The following is a 19924-nucleotide window of genomic DNA, read 5'->3' as shown; positions in this document are numbered from 1 at the left end:
CAAAGAACCTTCCTTCACACTCCACTTCCTCATTCTACCCTATTTGTTGCCTCAATGAAGACATTCAACATGAATTTATGCACTGTTGATACTTTATCACAGCAAAAACCAATTCATTTCGGGAGCTTATACTGTAACAGTCGACTTTGTTAAAGCCGTCATCATTTCATGTCATTCTCCTCTTTTTTAAGGAAAAACAAATCTAACAAAATAGTATTATAACACTCAGACCACTCCAAAGTCATGGCTAACAAGTGAAATGAACTGTTGCTGTAGCCACACAGCAGGAAGGCTGGAGGAGAGGTGTGTGTGTGTGCCACAGAAAGCACAGCTACTGTAGCTCAGTCAATGTGTTCATCTTCTGAGGAGTTTTAATTTGCAATGTAGCACACTATGAATTATAGTACAGTTCAGACCACCATGACTGAGGATCCCTTCATAGTGAATAGAAAAATAAAGTATGTCCATCAAACTCATTCAGAGCCCTGCTCCACACATTATTTGTCACACTTGATACCCGCTTAGGAGGTGGTTGGGATCCCTGAGAGAGATGCATGAGGCGTTAAAACTTTAATATGCTGTCGTTCAGAATTTAGCACCTGGTCAACGGCCCTTGGTGATTTCTATGAAAAGGTGTGTCAAGGAGCACTCTGTGGAGATATAAATGAGTAAATTTTCCCCTGTACTGAGAACAGTTAATTACAAGCATGCAGACTGGAGCTTGGACACAGTAGCTTACTGGTCTGACTTAGCTGCTTTTCTCAAGTCATGCTTAGTCACAGAAACTATGCCACAAACAAACGAAAGAGCTTTAGTTGGTGGGCCTAATTTCTTTTGGTTGCGAACATGATAGAAAATACTGTCCTGCTTCAGCACCAAAGCCAGCCCCTGATTTGATCAGGAGCAAAACGAATGTGATATTTTGTCACAGTAAAGCTTATTAAACAGGAGTAAAATCTCTCCAATGAGATGTCAGGCTCTCCCAAGTGTTCCCAGTATCTCAATATGCAGCCAGTGTTGCCTCATCCCAAAAAAAGATGCTACAATACACAGCAAAAAAGACATTGAATGTATAAAACATAAATAATTTATATTTGCTAACTGTCTTTTTAATATATAGTGATTTTAAGATGTTTTAATTTAGGTTAGTAACATTTGGTGATGCAATTATATGTCTCCGGCCAACTCCGATGAGGTCACTGATTCAATGCTTTCTTGTTTCTCTGGTTCCTACATAAAAGTGACCTCATACCTATTAACTTCCTATTTCTTAAATAATTTAACATATTTAACTGCATGCTTAGTTTTGTAGCTGTACAGCTTCTAAATCTCTCATTTCTCCTTCAGTGATCAAGGATTTCCACATTGACAAGGCTGTTCTGACACTGGCACAGCTATAGTAGATTGACAGAAAAGGATCCCAGTCACACAGAATCCACAGACATTTTCTCACTGTATCACATATTTATTATTGTGATCTCTGCCACATAACGGCAAAATATGCATTGCAAGATGGAAGTGTTTAGAACTTTTCTAAGTTATGGTGCTACTTCTTTTCACTCCCCTGACAACAACTTGGCACCACGCCTGCACAGAATAAATATGTCTGCTTTGGGAACTATTTTTCAAAGCAAAAAAAAAAGTTAGCTTGCTCTTCCTAGTAGATTCTGTCACAGCATTTGTTCTAGAGAATATAAACAATCAGTTCATGAATCAAAGCCTTCTTCTAAGACTACAAGGCTTCTTTGAGGTTGCTCTTCCAATGCAACTTGCGCTGTGAGCTTATATGACAAAAGAGAATAAGCATTTCATTTTTATTAGCATGTTATACCAAGTATTTGTACTGCAGATTGCTAATTACCACACTAATAAGTAAGGTATATGTAATTCTGAAAGGTTATTAAATCTTAAATATATTAAAAAGTCATTTATGCTTGCTTGCTATTCATTTCTCACACTACAGGATTATTAATAATGATCTCATGTAGCAGGCTCTATAAATGTACACACTCCACTCCCTCACATTTTTATAGAACCAGTTATCCCTAAAACAAACCAATAAATTTCTCAACCCCTGTGCTTTAGATTAGCTTTGAAGAAGAAAATTGATTGCCAGTTGAGATCATCATTGCGTCTCTTTGACATGAAGAGGAAATGCCTCATGGGTTGGGTTTCAGCTATAAATGACTGATTTATTTGATCTGGGGTACATCTGACGCTGACGCTCTCTAGGGCAATTAGAAAGACAGATTAAGCTGTTTTGAGAAATCCCGTTTTGGCTTAGTAGAAATGCAGAAATCCAAACTGGATTGGCAAAGCAGCTAGGAATCACCGATTGCCCAGACACAGGAGAAATTCTTAATTTCAGGTCGAAGTGTTTAGTGTTTTCAACCAGGGAGGCAACTATCCACTCTGACAAGACTGTGTGGGACTGAGGATGGGACAGAAAACAGAAAGCAGAAATGCATTATATGCTAAAATTTTCCTTTGTTTTAAAAAAACCTTTCATTAAATAGTAAAATATCAACTAACACAATTACCATTTCGGCTGTGAAACTTTCTTCTTCAGGCTTCACAACCGAAACGTTGTATTTTCTCTTTTCACTTTTCAACATGGAATAAACCTATTACTTGTTCCTTTGCAAACTACGCATGCTAATGCAGCTACCCACCTGAACTACTCAGCGCAATGGACATGAATCAAAAGTTTTGTAAGATCCATCACAGCCCTGTCACTGGAGCATACTTGAGGATGTGTTCAGTAAAGACACAAGAACTGACCAGAAGCCAATCACTTACTTTGTTTTAGCACCAGGAATTGTATAAAGAGCAATAACAGCACAACTGAGGATTTCTGTATTTCAATACAGTGGTACTGTAAAAGCAGACACACCAAGATGCCTGTGTAACCTTGAACTTACTCATCTTTATTGCAGCAGGAAGAAAACAAAGACCTATTCAAAAAGAACACTTAGGACTGGTTCACTCAAGGATGTCAGCCACACAAGAACCCAAGGACCAAAAGCTTTGGCAAAACGTCCTTTACAGAGAGCTAGCTCCATTATAAATCCTATTTGAATTACTGCTGATACAATGGGTTGATTCCCAAAATGGACAACAGCAGCTTTCTGTGAAAAAAGGGAGAACAGGAATTACTTTCTGCTGGAACCCCAGACCTCTCCAGCAAAACAGAGCTCGTATAGTCCCTGACATCTACATTTTAATCCCTAGCTCTGAAAGGAAGTGTTGCAAATATCCACCCCAATGAGTCTGAGGGGGAAAAGTATATACTTGGAGCCGTGCCACCATTTGTTGGATATTAAAGAACACAAAGAACCTGCTAAAAAAAGTACTATTTTATAGCTCACAGCAACACTTGAAAAAAAAGTCATTTATTTCAGTATCAAAGGGTACTCAACAAGGATGAATGGAATCTAATAAAGAAAAGGGTCATACACTTTTACAGCTCCTCTTTTAAACCAAGTGTATTACCAGCTGTCAGAACCAGCTTCAGAGATCACATTGCACACTGCACATTGTTATTGGTCGACCAAAATAAAATGCACAATAATTTAAGAATCTTATTATTGATGTTACTTTAAGAAGCAAACTTGTGGCACTGTAGTGTGACCCTAACTTTAAGAGCTGTGATATTATTAAAGTGGACCTCTGTAAAATAAGTTGAAACGACTCCGACATCAACTCAAAACTTTGGTAATTCTGGGGATTAGATGCTACAGTTAGCAATTAACTCCACTTAAGTCACCTACAGCCTAACACAGGTAGTTTTTGCTGTTACAAATGTAAAGACAGAAAACATTGGCCTCTCAGAATACAACATCCACTTCCTGAATTAAACATTGGATTTTGTATACATATTTCTTATGATTCAGGCTTTCCATTTCATTTAACAACTGAGGTTTTCCATTTTGTTGTGGTCTCAGGAAACATAGGAAAGTAAACACATCCTGTGTGCAAACAGAAAGCTTACATCTCTGTTATTAACTGGAAAAACCAGCAGCCCCGCAGTCCCAACCTGACACAGCCGAACAGCAAATAGAAATCCAAGGACATCTTTTTCATGAAACTGAGAAGCTTGATGCATTTCAAGTACTTCTCTTTCTGAAAAGTACAGTATCAATAAATAATCAACAGACTCTGATTTGCCACAGATGATCTAAAATGTCTTATAAGGAAAGTTATGGTTCCCTAAAGGGAAGGTGAATATTTCACAAAGGACCAAGTGGGTCAGTCTGGTTTCTCAGATGGAACTTTACAGTGCCCTGAAATCACAGTTTTAGGTAATTTAGTAGCCATTCTTTAGTTAATGTGATTAGTTAAGCAAGGCTATATGATATGCATCATTTCTGTCTTCAGAGTTGTTTTCTTCCTCTCAAGCCTTTACAGTTACAGAATTGGTTGTTTTATTCTTTAAAAATGGGAAGAATGCATACAATCCTCAATTTTTATTATTACAGAATTGTATATTTTTTGCAATGTCAGTTTGCAATATCTTACTTGGCATAGTATTCTCATGTATTGTGGAGCCAAATAGCACAGATTAGAAATAAACTTTGTTTTCCACAAACAAATCTAAAATGCCAATGTAAATATACACACAGCAGGACTATAGTTATTACAGCTATTTCTTAAGCTCTTCGGTGTAACCCTGTATCTCCAAATATGCCTATAATAATAAATATTTATTATTCTATTTTTCATTTTTTATTCTGAGAGTTGATGGATATCCTTTGGTAGGAATTGTATCATAATCAAGGGAGTGTGTGTCCACTCCATAAAATCTGGAAACAAGAAAATAAGACTATACATGACTCAGGCCACATGGAAGTAATCTGAAAAAATGATTCCTTTTAGACAGCCTCAGAAACACCAGAATGGGCTGCTTTGTAAATGTCATCCCAAAACCAAAACTCTTTTTGACAAGCCCTTGTTGTTTTTTTTCTTAAGCCTTCATCATCATCTGGTTAATTCCAAAATTGGGTTCTCTAATTTGATGACATTAAATAACCAAAAACATTTCCAACACAGCACAGTTTCAAAATTCAATTTACAAAGAAAAAAAAACATTTGGAAAACAAAGTTTGGCTGTTTTTACCAAATAATGAAATATAATAACTTGCATACAAGGTCCAATAAATAGAAAATAAGGTTCAGTTTTACCTAAAATGAGTAAAGATAACTCTTAAAATGACCCAACCTGACGATCGCACTGTTCCTCCGCAGATACTCTGTTTGCCAGCAATGCAATTCTTAAACAAATGTACTACAATTGACTAAACTTTCTAAAAAGATATCCCAAAACATTTACAAAAAGGTACAGTTCAAATTAAATTTACCAACTGCAAACCAAAACAATGAAGACTGGCCGCAAAATAAAATGTCCTCCACTGAAACAATAAAATTCTGAATGTGCAACAGGGACTTTTTTTTTATTCAGGGCTTTAACCTGCAAAGCCTTTTCATAGATCAGATCTATTTATATTTTTACAATTTGTGTCTCAACACTTCCAAGATATTAGCATGAAAAGAATTTAATGAAACCCACCATGAACAAAGAGAGACAAAAAAATATGGTGCTTTTAATTTGTGCCTGTGTGACCTCTTCAGCCAAGCTGCTTGTAAATATGGAAAGAATGTTTGAAATTATCATTTCCAGTCATAGTATTTGGCCACAAGCCTGTTGGTTATAATCTGTGCTTAAAACTGTCACTCAGTGAACATGGGGACTATGAGTAGGGTTCTATGAAAACCTACTCCTTTGTACAGTGTCTACCTGATGACAAAAAGAAAACATGAGATTAGTTTTTATTCATGATCTATACATAAAAAAACTCACAGAACTCTAAAGTCAGCCCCGAGCTAATGACATTATAATTGAGCACATTGCTGAATTAGGCTTCTCCTGCTCTGGGATATAAATTTGTTCAGCAATTCAGCTATAAGGGAGGAAAAATGTGCATAAAATGACTTTATATTCACTATTATACAGTATAGGATGGTTTAGTGTTCAGTCTTTCAGTTTTTCTTTCTCCTGGTGTAATGATGTTCTACAGCAGACAAAACCAAAGCTGCCAGTGTTTCATTAGGATAGACAATGGAAAGCAGGGTTACTAAAATACAAACTTTTTTTAAAAAAAATATCCATGTCCATGGAAAAAATAGTTGAAAAGTTGCTTCAATTTTAGCATTGGCTTACAGAAACCAAAATATTAGGGACAATGAATTTAATATACTGTAGGCCAGGAAAAGCTGATGTCTGCTTCAGATTAGAAAGCTATTAGATATTTAGCAAAGAATGAGAAGTGGCAACTGCTTTAGACAACCAATTGACAACTCCCACTAGTCAGAAGGTGAATTAATTTCCTAATGGGATTGACATTACTTGGGCAAAATACTACATCTGAGAAGTCAAAATGCCAATATGTTATTATGTAGGAAAGCATTTGTATTACCAAAATCAATCAAATACCCCTAATATTTAAAGTATTTATTTTTTAACATTTCATCTGTCCTATAAAATCTCCAACCCCAGTGTCGTATCCACCTCCACACTTCCCACTAACAGATTCCAGCAGTGACATCCCACAGACTTGGAAGAACTACAGTGACAATATAAGGACCTTACTGTGTCAGTGTGTATGCCTCAGTCATACTCTCCCCAGACACAGGACTGTTGAAAGCTGAATTTATATTAGCCCAATAGTGTCCCTAGAATTTCTTCATGTGTTCCAAGTCAGAAGAGCTGCTAGAAGTTGGTATGTAGCCTCTAACTGAAGACCGGACATGGAGCAAGACCATCCTTTTCCTTTGACCCTGAAAACCAGTAGGTTAAGCACTGCGTGTGTAGACAACTTAGGCAAGCTGGTAGTCCACACATTGAGATTGTAAGTTCTAGAACGAGTATGGATCATTTTCTTTAAAAATATGTGCTTGAAAGTAACTTTTTTCACTTCTTCAAAATAGAAATGTGAAACAGAAATTACCTGTAAGGTGGTTGTGATTAGGAAAAAACAGGATAGACTTCAAGCCATGTCTTCTGGGATTTTATGAAACTTTCCACTAAATTACCAAGTTGCAATTATGTTCGTAGTTATGGGGCCAAAATGCAATCTACAATATCTCAGGGGAACACCAGTACAAATGAAGTCTATCTGGAGAGACCAGACTTTCGTCAAGTGGATGCCAAGATACAGAAGTGCCAGGATTAAGCTAAAACAGACAGTGATCACAAACCAAAGGACGAGATGTCTGGCACAGCTACAGGTCTTTCACAGTGCAGAGTGGAGAATACATGGTCATTTGGTCATTACTTATGAATTTAGGAATTCTATTCTGCAATCTATCCCAAGACCCTAATGAGAGAGAAGGCGGAAACATGTAACTAAAAAACATCAAGTGTACAGTATGAAAAGAACCTCCGTTTTTATCATGGAAATGCAGGCTCGAAGTGAGTCGAGAATATGAGTCATCTGTTTAAGTCAGCATGTACCTTCTTAAAAATGTCTCCCAAAAAATTAAGAGTAGATCTCAATATAGTTACATTTGGAAGGCCTTTTCTATTTCAGAACTGGAACTGCAAACCCTGTCAGAGTCCTGAAATAGTTATAAATAATAATGAAATGAGGCAGGGATGGACAGTGTGTTGTTAATGGAAACAGAGGTACAAAATTATAGACTGATAGTTTGAGCAAGTGATTCAAAAGAAAAAGCAGACAACGGAGACGAACGTGGTCATATTTGGCAATGTCTCTAAAATACGCAAATTCAAAACAATGCCAGCTGTCTGTTACCACCATTACCGCAGGTTTGGTGTGTAAAAGTGTACCTATCTCGAGGAAATCTAATCCCAAAGCCACGTAATCTAGAACTGACCATAAATAATCCCTCTGCTGTCAATCAAAGCCTTCTCTGCATCCAATGAAAGTACAGAATGCAGGACAGCTGAACATTATTAGATAGGCCTTAATAAAGTCTGTCTGATCATGGTCATACAGACTTCCAACTGGCTATTAAATTGCTGAGTCAACTGCCGTTGAAGTAACAATTCTGCTTACATCTACATATAAGATATTCAACCTGATGTTTACAGAGAAAATTTGATTATTTTCTAATAAGGTTGAAAATGTGACTGTAACTTATTTTTATAAAATCCAATCTGGTTACCAATTCAGTAATAGAGTAATTGTGGGGTATTAAAATACCAAAGTGGGGGGAGGGGCACATACTGTTAATACTCAGCAGTTAGTAGAAATCTGCAGATTTTGGTACTGTGATCTGATACTAACATGGGTAATATCTTGGCATTTTGTAGTGCAGACAAATGGGACTGAGAAGTAAAATCCAAGTCCAAGTCCAAGCTATGCCTACAAAATTAAATTCTTTAGGCAGGTGATAAAAAACAGACATATATCTACCTCACCCAGATCAGACATACATTTTCTCTGTTGTAGATGCCAGAGACCGGGCACACGGCCTCTTTCAGCTTTTATCTGTGAAGTATATGATTCATGGCTGCATTCAGATCTGCACCCACAATCACATCAGACTCAACGGGTTCCAGCAGGTATTTGGTTAGGAGATTAAAAGAAAATCTATAGTGTCTCACCCACTGATCCCTATACGGAAATTCAAAACTCCCTACATAATATTATTAAAGCTACCTTTGTTTTTTTTCTCTGAGGAAATGAAATAGAAGTTGTCACATTGCAATACTAGCAAATTCTACAAACATCTTGTTTCATATGAGATTCCTGTGTCATAGAATCATCTATTTTTCCCCTTCAAGGCAAATTTAATAGCCAGTTCATAGAAGAATTTCAGAATTTTTAAAAGATTCCGCATACGTGTATGTAGTCAGTAATGACAACAGAATGCAACATAAATTTAACAACATGCAGAGCTGTTACAAAGTAATGTCACAGAAGATATTAGTTGTTATTCCATCCAAAATGACAAGGTAAGACCTTCAGATCTGATGAACTTCTGTGTTTCCAACACTGAAATATACTGTATAAATACTGCACACCAGCACATAGAACACTGAACACCGCAGGCAATTAAAAAAAGTACTGGACACCACACTCCCTCAGCAGATCAAACAGACAGCTGCTTTTGAAATAAAATGGCACTGTCAGGTAGCTTTACAAAAGCTGGAAACTATACAGTGAACTGTTTTTCTAAGAATCCAACAGAATCACATAGCACAGTTCCCTTTAGTAGATCCCCTATTAGAATGATGTAACAAAAGGAATGGTTTTTTAGCTCAACCAGCTTGCATTTATATTTAAACCCTCCAGTTTTCAGTGCCTCAACATTAAGTGCCCTTGTTCACTGGTGTCAAGATCAATTGCTGAATGGTAGTCATCTGATAGTGAAGTCTGCACTTGTCGCGTGATCACTGAAGTCACAAACTCTGACTCTTCAACAAATAGCTCCATTGGATCAGTGAGCAGATCAGCCCGGCAAAAATTCCCAGGTGTAGAAATGGGTATAACTCTAAATTAGTTTGAAAAAATGAATTGGCCAAATTAATAATAATAAAAGACAGGGAGACTCCACAATTAATTAAATGGGCTGGCAGACCTCTGTAGCTTTAACTCCTCTCTGCCACCCCAGTATACTGGGCACATGATCTCCCTTAGGTAGAATATGTCTCACTTCTAAGTCTTATGGGGCGGCAGCAGGACTCTTATGATTGCCAACCCTTTGCTCAACACTTAATTTGCAACCACCCACAGGTTAATCTGTGCTCTTTTTAAAAAAAACCAACATAAGCAGATGCGGTTGTCTACATTATTCCAAAGGATTGTTACTCATAAACACATTAACATTCCTGCCATTGCATTTTTCTTTGTTTGTTTGTTTTTTACATAAACACACAATGAAACATAACTTTCATAATCAGAAGGAATCTGGAGCCTCAGTGGAGTCACACTTGGAGAAAGCATGATTATATATTTACTTATTTGTAACATAGTGTGTAAGGCTCTAGTCTCACGACTGATGGACTGTGGGTTCATTCTGTTTTCCGCTGCAGAGTGAACTGCAATACCCTGATTGCTCCACTTCACCCAGCTGTATGAATGCAGACCAGTGTCTACTGAGGAAGGACCCTGCGATGGACTAGTTCCTCATCCAGGGGGGAGATACATGCTCTCTCTTTGCTTCACCACGGAAAACAGGATAAACTCCAGACGGATGGACCATTGTGGCTTAAATACAGAATTGCCTACATACCTAAGTACTGAAGGAAAAGTGCCGGACATCCTGATAATGTACTGTATAGTACCACGTTAACGTAAAGCTCCTCGTTAAAAAACGAAAATCTTTGAAAATGCTGACCATTAATTATTGAAATAATACACATTGCACAAAAGCCTTGTAAGAATCACCATGTCCATATCTGAAACTCCACTGTCTGACAAAAGAAAATGATAATTTTAGCAACATCACCACGCTGATTTCTTTGTTCTTCACAGTTAATGAGTGATTCTGCTCTGATTAAGCTAGCGTATACTGAACAATTAAAAGAGCTGACAAACATGAAGGCTTGGATGCTTGGGGTTCTTATCACATGTGCGACATTTAAGAGCACACAGAGTGCATAGTTCTAAAGGGTATTCATTGGGACTAGAGAGCAATTAAGACAACATGATGTGGCTCAGTGCTCATAGGGTTTCAGCACAATCTCTTCCACTTCTAGGGTCAGTGCTTACCTGGTTTCGGAGGACATGCTGTGCACTTGTTCAGCCCCCATGATGCTCCAACACTGCCACAGCAATCATCTTGTTTAGTCAGACCAGGAAGGGGTTTACCACACTGCAATATAAACAGAGCAGTACCGAGAGGAATTACTGGAAGATCGTAATGACAAAACTCACTCCTTTGGGTTCCAAATCACAAGACAGAACTACATTACAATCCGTTTTAATAAAATATAATTGCCAATATCCTCAACGAGACAGGTGAACTAAAAATGGATAAATGTATATTTGATGTAAACATTTATCTTAACTGTTAATATGATTTTGAAAAATGTCTCACTCACTGTAGAGACCATATTACCAAGTTTTTAATACACCATACTTGCTTAAAAGAATTGTCTTTTTGGGTGGGAAAACTAAAGATTTAACTCCACAGCAGCCATCATTACCTTCAAAGAACAACAATTCATGACATAAGTCAAGCCTATTATAGCAAATGTGCTTAGTTGCTAGCTTTAAAACTAGTCAGGAAAAAACATCTGACAGTGTTTAGGTGGGGCAAACCTTTTTACAAAATACGTTCAAAACAAATTGCTTCCTTTTAAACATTTTGGCTAATTTCTATGGAAAAAAATATTCTTCTGCAGAATTCCATAGTAACACGTAAACTTTCAAAAGAATACCACAGATGACAAATTTCCTTCAGATTCATTGCTGAATCATGACATGATTGTAAACACTCAAGTGAACTAGCAAAATACACTTCAAGTCTGCTGCTCAGACTTTTGTATTTATTCAATGTTTTCAGGCAAAAGTGTGCAGGCAAAAAAAAATAATTCTGTCAGTTCTCAAAATGAAGGTTCAGGCTGAAGATGATCTGCTAGTCTTTACTATAAAAAAAAAATCCCAAAACCAGACAAGAAAGAAATCCTTTCAGCACAAACAAAAAAAACGCTCGACTTTTCATCCAGCAGATAACCCTGGAAATAATCCAGTTTGGGAAATCAGGAGTTGCAACTGGAAAGAAAAGATAGAAATAGGGAAGAAATCCAGACAGACAGACATGCTCATGGATGCTACAATATGTGAAGGTGAAGTTAAAAAATTCTTCACAAACAATAACCCTAACGAGTACAGATGTACAGCTTTGGGGACTTTAAGGTATTGTGAAGTACAGTATATTAAGAAGAAGACCAAATACATTTCAAAAGAGAACTAAAGCATGTACAAGACAATCCCACAAGCACTAAAACTAAGATTCTAAGGATGTTCTGAGTGTTAGGGTTATTTTAATTACAAACTCTTGTTATCACCATTACCCCCAACACTTTCTGTTCTAGAAGTAACAAGAGATGCCCAAACGCTTTAAAACTACTAAAAAAAATAAATCTTACTTTTAAAGCCTTCCTCTCATCTGTACATGACCACAGGTAGAATGAAGTTTACAAAGGTTAGAAAGGTAAAATTCCACTTCTAATGTCCACCAAGAGTAGACACACATTTAAGTCAGATATCACAATAGCATTTGCATTTACACATAATTGTGTAGTATGTGAACTGTAACCAGTCTTTGGAAGAACAAACAGCACTTCAAACAAACAACCTTTCAGTGCACTGCATAAACTGTACAATGTACTGTATGTTAGTAATAGTTTTTAATGACAGTGCACAGTAATTACATATTTATCTGATTAATGTGACTTAGAAAGAGCATGAGATTTAGAATGTAACTACAGCTCAAGCAATCTTTACAAACTACAGACATCTCAGAAGCTGCAGAAATAAGTATTAGCTTCCTGTATTTTCTAATTTGTTAATCCACCTGACTTCTATTTTTGGAGTTAATATGTTTGGCAGAAGGATCAACCCCAATTCCCAAACATTGTCAGCTCTCTAGAGAATACAAGAGCTCTAAAACACTATCATTTATTGCTATGTCCCCTCCAGACTGACTAACAAGAAAATCACAGATATGGACTGCTTTATAATGCTACCTGAGGTCTGGGAATACTAATTTTGCTCGTCTGTTCTCCTACAGTATGTATGAATACTCACTGGCCCTGCACAGCTCTTAATTCCCTCTATTGGTCCATTTCACCACTATTAGAATTTGACGGAACTACTGAAGCAACTTAAGGTGCCTAATGCAAAGAAGTCACTATCTGAACTACGTACACTCTCAAAAGATTTTCTGTACAAACCTGCCCATCGATGGTCTCTTGGAAACACCTTCCCACATGTCCATTCAGCCTGTTATGGAGCCTGGAATGCACATCGCCGTTCCCAGAGGTCGATCCGTGCTGTCGGCTGCTCCCATGGCCGTCGCCTGCCTGTGATCGCTGCTGCACGGATCGCACTGACTGCCACCCATTGATGCTGTTCTGTTCAGACCCAGGGGACACCTGGTCAGGTTTCACCCGTGCCACTTGGTGTATCTGGACCTCAGCTTCAGGGGGATGCTGGATGTGCACGTTCACGAGAGATGGGTGCATGGAAGCTGTAGGACCCAGAGATTAGAGTAAACTACAGTAGCTAGCTTGTTGGTGCTAGGGGGCCATTATTGAATACAACATTCCAATGTAACGTGCAACTAATACGAAACAAACAGTTAAAATACATGTAGTTAACCTCTACAGAGTAAGAGCCCAACCTCATGCTTTTCATAATATATACTGTATATATGCTGCAAATTTAGCTTGACACTATCCTGAAAAATAAGGCTTTTTTTCATTACTGCCATTTACAGCTTAAATGACAGTAATGAGCCACATTCTAAACCTGCTAAGCCCATATAGGAAGCTGGATGTTTCTTCTGTGATGTATAGTAACTCTGTGCAGATGTTATCCTGTGTCCTCTAAGGCAGACATACAGTATTAAAAAGCAAATAGGGTAAAGAAATGTAGGAATGTTAAGGATGCTGCAACATCTGAGCTGACTTCTGCTTTCACTTACAGTACCTCATGACAAAGAAACCCAGAAGACAAAAATAAAACAAACTACTGAGTCTTAATGCCCAGTATTTATAGCACTGGTTAAATGTATTTCACTGTTTCTAATCAAACTTCTGTTCTTCAGCTGATGGAATGAAGGGTCAGTCTGTGAACAATATGAGGAATTCAGAAACTTTCAGCCTGCCTGATCCACAATGGAAAGCAAGTTCAGACCTCCGGCTTGAGGTGTTTGGTTCACTAGCAGGCTCATAGGAAGTTAATGTACAGTATTTTGTATTTTATACTTAAAATCAGTGTAAAATAAAGCTGGGTGCAATGAAATCATGGTAAAACTCATGGTAAAGCACAAAACAGTATACTGTAGAAAGATACAATAAACCTCATGGGAATCCTCACACTTCCACACCTGGGGAGTCGGGAAAATGCTTGGTGTATGAAAACGAAAATAATAATTTTATACGCAATTGTATAAAAAACGTGAAGACGACTGACAGGGCACATTTAAAAGAACCACAGAAACAGTTAATATGGCATGCATTGGGGATGAAGGCATGGAGTCCATCAGAGGTAAAAGAGATTCCTTCCTTCCTTGAAGAATCTAGCCCAGTAAAGTAAGACCAACTTTTTAACAAATTGCTTCTTCTTCTTTGACCTGCAGTTTTACAAAAACATTTTAGAGGAAATTTGTGGTGGCAGGGGGGTTTGGTTCTTTTTTTAGTGAGACAAATAATAGCAGAAAAAAATATTTTTGTTTTAAAAAGGAACAAGACTGTTACATGTATTCCCAGCACACGGTTACCTAGCTGGTTGGACAGTGGCAGAGTGTACATAGTGTGTGATGAATTGCGGCCTGAGTGCCCAGACTCCTTCCTGGCAGTGCTGTGTTTCCCAGGAGGTGGGGCAGGAAGGTGACAGAATTTCCCTGTGGAGTTTGATGGGCACCAGCACTGGTCTCTTCCAATACAGTGTCCACCACTCATGCAGGGAATCTGGCAGAAATCTACGAGGAAATTGAAGAAAAGTCATCAACAGGAAGACAGGAAGGGACTATGCTTCATTTCCTAAATACTCTGAATGTTAATTTGCTTGATTTACACACCTACACATTTGCAGGCAGTACTTACTGCCTGGAAAACTAATGAGAAGCAAAGAAAAATCACACAACCGCGATGCAATGAATTTTTATGTCAAACCACTTGTTTCTGAGATGCACTCTGACCCTGTTTTCTGGACCCTACAGTACGTCTCCAAATCAAATGCAACCCGATTCTTTTTAAAAACATTTTAAAACATTTAAAAAAAAATTAATGAAGCCTGAACTTTGCCCTGCAGGCACAATCTGTAACACTGCCATTCCAATTAGAAAGAATTAAATTCAGACTTTAGTAAATGTTTGTCTAGGGTTCTGTTATTGTAAGAGTAAGGGTCAGAAATGTGCAACAATTATAAATAGCAACAAATGATCTAAATATCACATCTGTGAAAATAACTCGTCTTTCTTTCTGATGTTCATACCCATATAATAAGTCCTAAGGTAAACTGACATATTGTTGGACTGTACAGCAGTAACACAAACGTGCTTATGACTCCATCAATAAGAAAGAAAGAGTTGGGAAACTAATACATAACTAATGCAAGAAAGTGTATTCTTCTTCCAGCTTCAAAGAGATGTTAAAAAACAGAAAATTCACGAAAATGAAAACTCTTTTAATTCAATTACTCGGCAATCACAATGCCAAACATTTAGAGCAGTTGCCTTGTCCCCATTTAATTGCATGTACAGTACTGTAAATTTGTCAAGACATCAGTCTGGAAAAACAGACACATTGGAATATGAACTTGGGACAGTCGCCTGAGAGTGACACCATAAAAGAAGCCATTTAGTTATTAGTATATAATTGACCCAATCAGATGTTTTTAGAAAGAGGCATTTTTGCAAAGAACTGCCTCCTGTTCTCAGTTTTAGATGTGCTTCTCCATAGTTGTATACCCAGGCTCGTGCTTCACCAGTGATTCACCATTGAGTCCATGAGATTAACTTTGTCAGTGCCATTGAGGATAATGAATACTTGAACGAGGCCCCCTTGTAGTCTTCTCTGTTGAAGGTTAAAAAAAACCCCAGTCCTTCTAACCTTTAGACATTCTTTGAATCAAGGAAAATATCTGGTCCCTTGTCTCTGGAATGATTCCAGAGCCCTGATATCTTCATTGCAAATGGGTGACAAAAATCATATAAAGCCATTTAAATTAGGTCTTAGTAGAGCATTGTACAAATTTAACATGACAGCTTTTGGCTCTTTTAACAAAATACTGTATGTCTTTTGCTCTAAAGATGCACGCAAGTATTTCAAGACTTTGTTCACATGAAATCTTCAACTTGAGATTTAAAATCTGATACACATCACATGATCACATAACACAGAATGGAAAGATCAGGGCAATTTATCACATTTTATAGGATCTCCAAGGATTTTTTGCAGCAGACGGTGGTATCTTAAAAAATGTCTTGTCTCACTGTAAAATTCTGGCACTGTGGTCATTTTGTGATTTAAATGGTGTTCTGAAAATTCATAAAAGGCCATTTCAACAAATCATCAATGCTATACATCACATTTTAATTCTGGTAACTGAATCTTAAAATAATTGTTGAGCTTTGTGAAGGGTATCAGATGTTAAATCAAATGTTCTCTCATGAATAAAGCCTAAAAAAACTTGAGTGAAACACCAAGTTGTTAACCTCAGTCTTTAACATGAAGTTGTTTTCTCATATAAGGACATTGTGCAGGAGAAATGAATACATGGCATTGATTTATAATACAGCTATGATAAATTAATTGCAAGACGAAATAAAATCGTGACACAGGAAGTCAGAAGGACATTCTAAAACTACTTTGCTTAACATTCCAATGTAATTATCTAACAGTTTATAAAGCAAATCCATGACAATGCAGGGTACACAGAAATTTATGTGGAGAGATGTTTGTGGGTTGTGGGAACAACTGCATGAGCTTTCTCAACTGCAGCAGTAATTACTCCAATGAGGCATCACTACATTGAAAGACTTTCACTGCAGACATGCCTTCAAGCCAGAAGTCTATATTTCCTTACTGCACAAACCCCTTTATCTTCTGACAGAGTTCATAATTTGATTTACTGCTACACATTTTAAAGAAAAAAACGCCAGAAGTGGTCAAGATCTAAAAAAAATAGAACAGGTGGTTCTTGAGAGAATGCCTGCAGAGTTCTTTCAAAGTAAAGAACATTTGCCAACGAAGCTTATATTCTACATACCTCAAAAGAAGACCTGTAAATTATTTCAAACTTAAGCTGTTCTGAATAAAGTTTCAAAGCTAGGGATATAAAAAATGCAATCAGGCCTCCGGTTAGGATGTGGACTAGAATGGCACTGTCATACAGAAAGTCTCCCAACGAGTTTGTAATACAGACCCGAAAACATTTTTTTTCTTCAAGTTTTCTAAAAAGAAAAGCAATCAGCCCTGAACAACAACAACGTTTTTATACGAAAGACTCTTCATTAAAGCTACAGGCTCATATGAAATGTTTTATCAAAGGCAGAAAATGTTGCTTTGCGTTTGTCAATAAGGAGCATCAGAAAATGTACTGTTGAATAGAATGGAGAAAAAGGCTGCACCTGATCAGGTAACATTCCTATAAATTCCTTTGCTGTATTGATGTATGGATCATGCAAGGAAAGGAAATACCGGCAAAGCACCATAGAAATGTGTGGAATGAGAATTCTGTCAGACACCATTAGTTCTATAGCTCCCTCAGCCACGCTGTGCGGTTTAGTGCTGCAAGCTATTAGCCACAGTCTTGTTGTCCACAGGTCTCCAGAGACTAGGACAAAACCGCAGTTGGAGCTGAGGACTAGGGTTGTAGGAAGTAACAAACCAATTAGACATACTGGTTAAATTATAACTACAAAACTAGAATATATATATTTTTATTTTCTATTGTTATGGGCCCCTAGTTCCAGTGTTTTTTTTATTATTCACTGGTTTTGTGAGCCAAATCATTATTTTGCAAATATGAAACAATTTTACTCTGACCTGCGTGTTTCAGTATATGCAGAAACCAGAGTACAAGAGTAATAACCCTAAAATGTGGTGCATAGAAACTCCTGATCTTAGTGGAAAAATGTACTCTCTATATACAGTATATGAACTCAAATGGTTTTGTGCATGGTGTAAATTAAATGCGAAATACAATATTATGAATGAACATAGCATGACACTAAAATTACACTATTCTCATTATGAAAGGTAACACATTAACCATTATAATGAGGTTATCACCTGTTGTACACTTGACATTAGCTGAGCAATAGCCACAACTAAACATCTTGGTCTACAATCACCCTTTAACAATATTAAAACATCTCTAGAGAAACCAATTTTTCTGCAATGCATACTGCCTTACAGCTAAAGTGTTGAGTAACAGTATTTGTTTATATACAGCTTCTAAGCGTATCCCAACAAGAATAATAGGGCACCGCCCCCAAGGAATTTAAATATTTACAGCTATCCTATTTAAAAGAAATAGAGTCACAGAGTTACAGTGAAATACAATTCTGTATGCTATCTATATTCCAGAAAGCTTAGAAGTTTTTGTTCCATGTAAACGGTCTCTAGTCACATTATATTCACCATGTTTTGTTAGGTATTGTCACCATCTCTAAGAGGGGATTTTCCTCATGCTTGTGAAAAAATCCAAGGATAAATCCTTAATTGAATACAATCGCTGTAAATCCTTGTTCACAGTGCAGCCCCTTCTCTTTTTCTAAAGCATCCGAAACGGTCAATCAGGGTAAGTGAAAGGGTAGTGTCAATGACCACAAGACAGGGGTAAGAGCTTAGAGCGTGAGAGATCAGGGAAAAAAAACTTCTGAGTGCAGAACTGAATCAGCCCTAAATGGTTCATTAGAAAAAATTCTTTAAAAACGTCCCTCTTTATGGATGCTGCTTCTCCTTTCTAAAAGAAGAAACAGTGGAAGATTTCCTGGCTAATCCAAAATGCAATTATTCTTTACCATTTTGTTAGTTCTTTCAACAAGGTATTAGTTTACCCCCATTCAAATACCCAGAGGCTTAGTGAGAGATTGTATCACTGCACTTTTTTTTTTCGTAAAGCATTACGATTACTATTTAAACTATTTAAACAGGCACAGAGGATGACAAATTTGCTGGGCAGTGTGTTTCTGTTGGAGGCTTTTACAAAAAAAGCAATAAACTTAACAAGACAAAACAAAGTGCAAAACTAAAATAAAAATGCTTAAATACTTACACATGCGGAATCCAGACTTGGACACCTGGCTCTGCGTATTCTCACTGTAAATAGTTGTGGTGTCTCCTTTCTCACAGCTATTGAAGCACTGGCCACTCCGACAGACCCTCTTGCAGATCATTGGGGTGAAGACAATCTTGATGCGGTCTATATTCGCCGTCAGGTTGGCTCCTATGAGAAGGAACACCTCCATCACCAAAAAAGAGACTTTTGCTGTAAGCAGCATATTCAGGCAAACTGATGTGAGGCTTACTTCTTTAGAGCGTTGGGGGAAAAAAAATAGAGGTTTGTTTGGTACTTGCTAGGTAGCAAGCAATGTAGCTGAGTGATGTCTCACAGGGCTGCTGGCTGTAGGGAGCAGCACAAGTTTACAGCGGGCTGGCTTCCAGGCTGTTATCATAAGGATGAGGTGTACACAGGGAAAGTTGTGTAATGGTGGGAACTCAGTCAATTCACATTGCACTGGAAAATCTTGAACATTGGACAGATCTTATTTATGGAAATTAATAAAAGAAGAATTAACACTAGTTGGCAATTAAGCCAATTATCAAATTACCGGCATTATGGGGTTATTTCTCTTTCTCTAGGGTAAGCAAAATTCTACAACATGAAGTCTTTGGGAGGCCGGAGAGATTGGTGGCAAGCCTGATACTTTGTGAGACTTGGTCCAAGGTGAAAAATCACAAGAGGAGCCTGTCCTATTCAGATGCAAGCCTTTGCTCAGTTTTTAAGCAGCCCCTCTAAGACATTGTTGTTAACTCTCCAGGCTTTTAGCTTCAGATAACAAACGGCTGTCGCTCTTGTTATAAAAAAACTCCACTGTGGGCTGACGGCTTGGGACAAGGCCAGATTTAACTTTTTATCTAATGTTCCATTCACTGGAGACCTTCTCTGTGTCTAGAAATGCCACACAGCTCTTACTCTTGCTCAGTGATACCTGTGAA

The 19924-nt window shown here is 37.5% G+C and overlaps 1 protein-coding gene across 3 annotated transcripts in view; it reads right to left on the bottom strand.

The window, feature by feature from the left end:
- LOC102688782 (latent-transforming growth factor beta-binding protein 2) overlaps positions 1-19924 on the bottom strand; it is a 128145-nt gene that overhangs the window by 57891 nt on the left and 50330 nt on the right. For all 3 annotated transcript variants that reach the window (XM_015350349.2, XM_015350353.2, XM_015350352.2), the window contains exons 5-8: positions 18981-19151; positions 14476-14676; positions 12926-13221; positions 10737-10839 (exon numbers count right to left, since the gene is read on the bottom strand). In XM_015350349.2, the coding sequence (XP_015205835.2) occupies positions 10737-10839; positions 12926-13221; positions 14476-14676; positions 18981-19151 (771 nt within the window). The remainder of the gene's footprint in view (positions 1-10736; positions 10840-12925; positions 13222-14475; positions 14677-18980; positions 19152-19924) is intronic.

Source organism: Lepisosteus oculatus, chromosome 8, assembly GCF_040954835.1.
Source record: "Lepisosteus oculatus isolate fLepOcu1 chromosome 8, fLepOcu1.hap2, whole genome shotgun sequence".
Classification (NCBI taxonomy): domain Eukaryota; kingdom Metazoa; phylum Chordata; class Actinopteri; order Semionotiformes; family Lepisosteidae; genus Lepisosteus; species Lepisosteus oculatus.
This window is presented reverse-complemented; position numbering and strand designations above follow the sequence as displayed.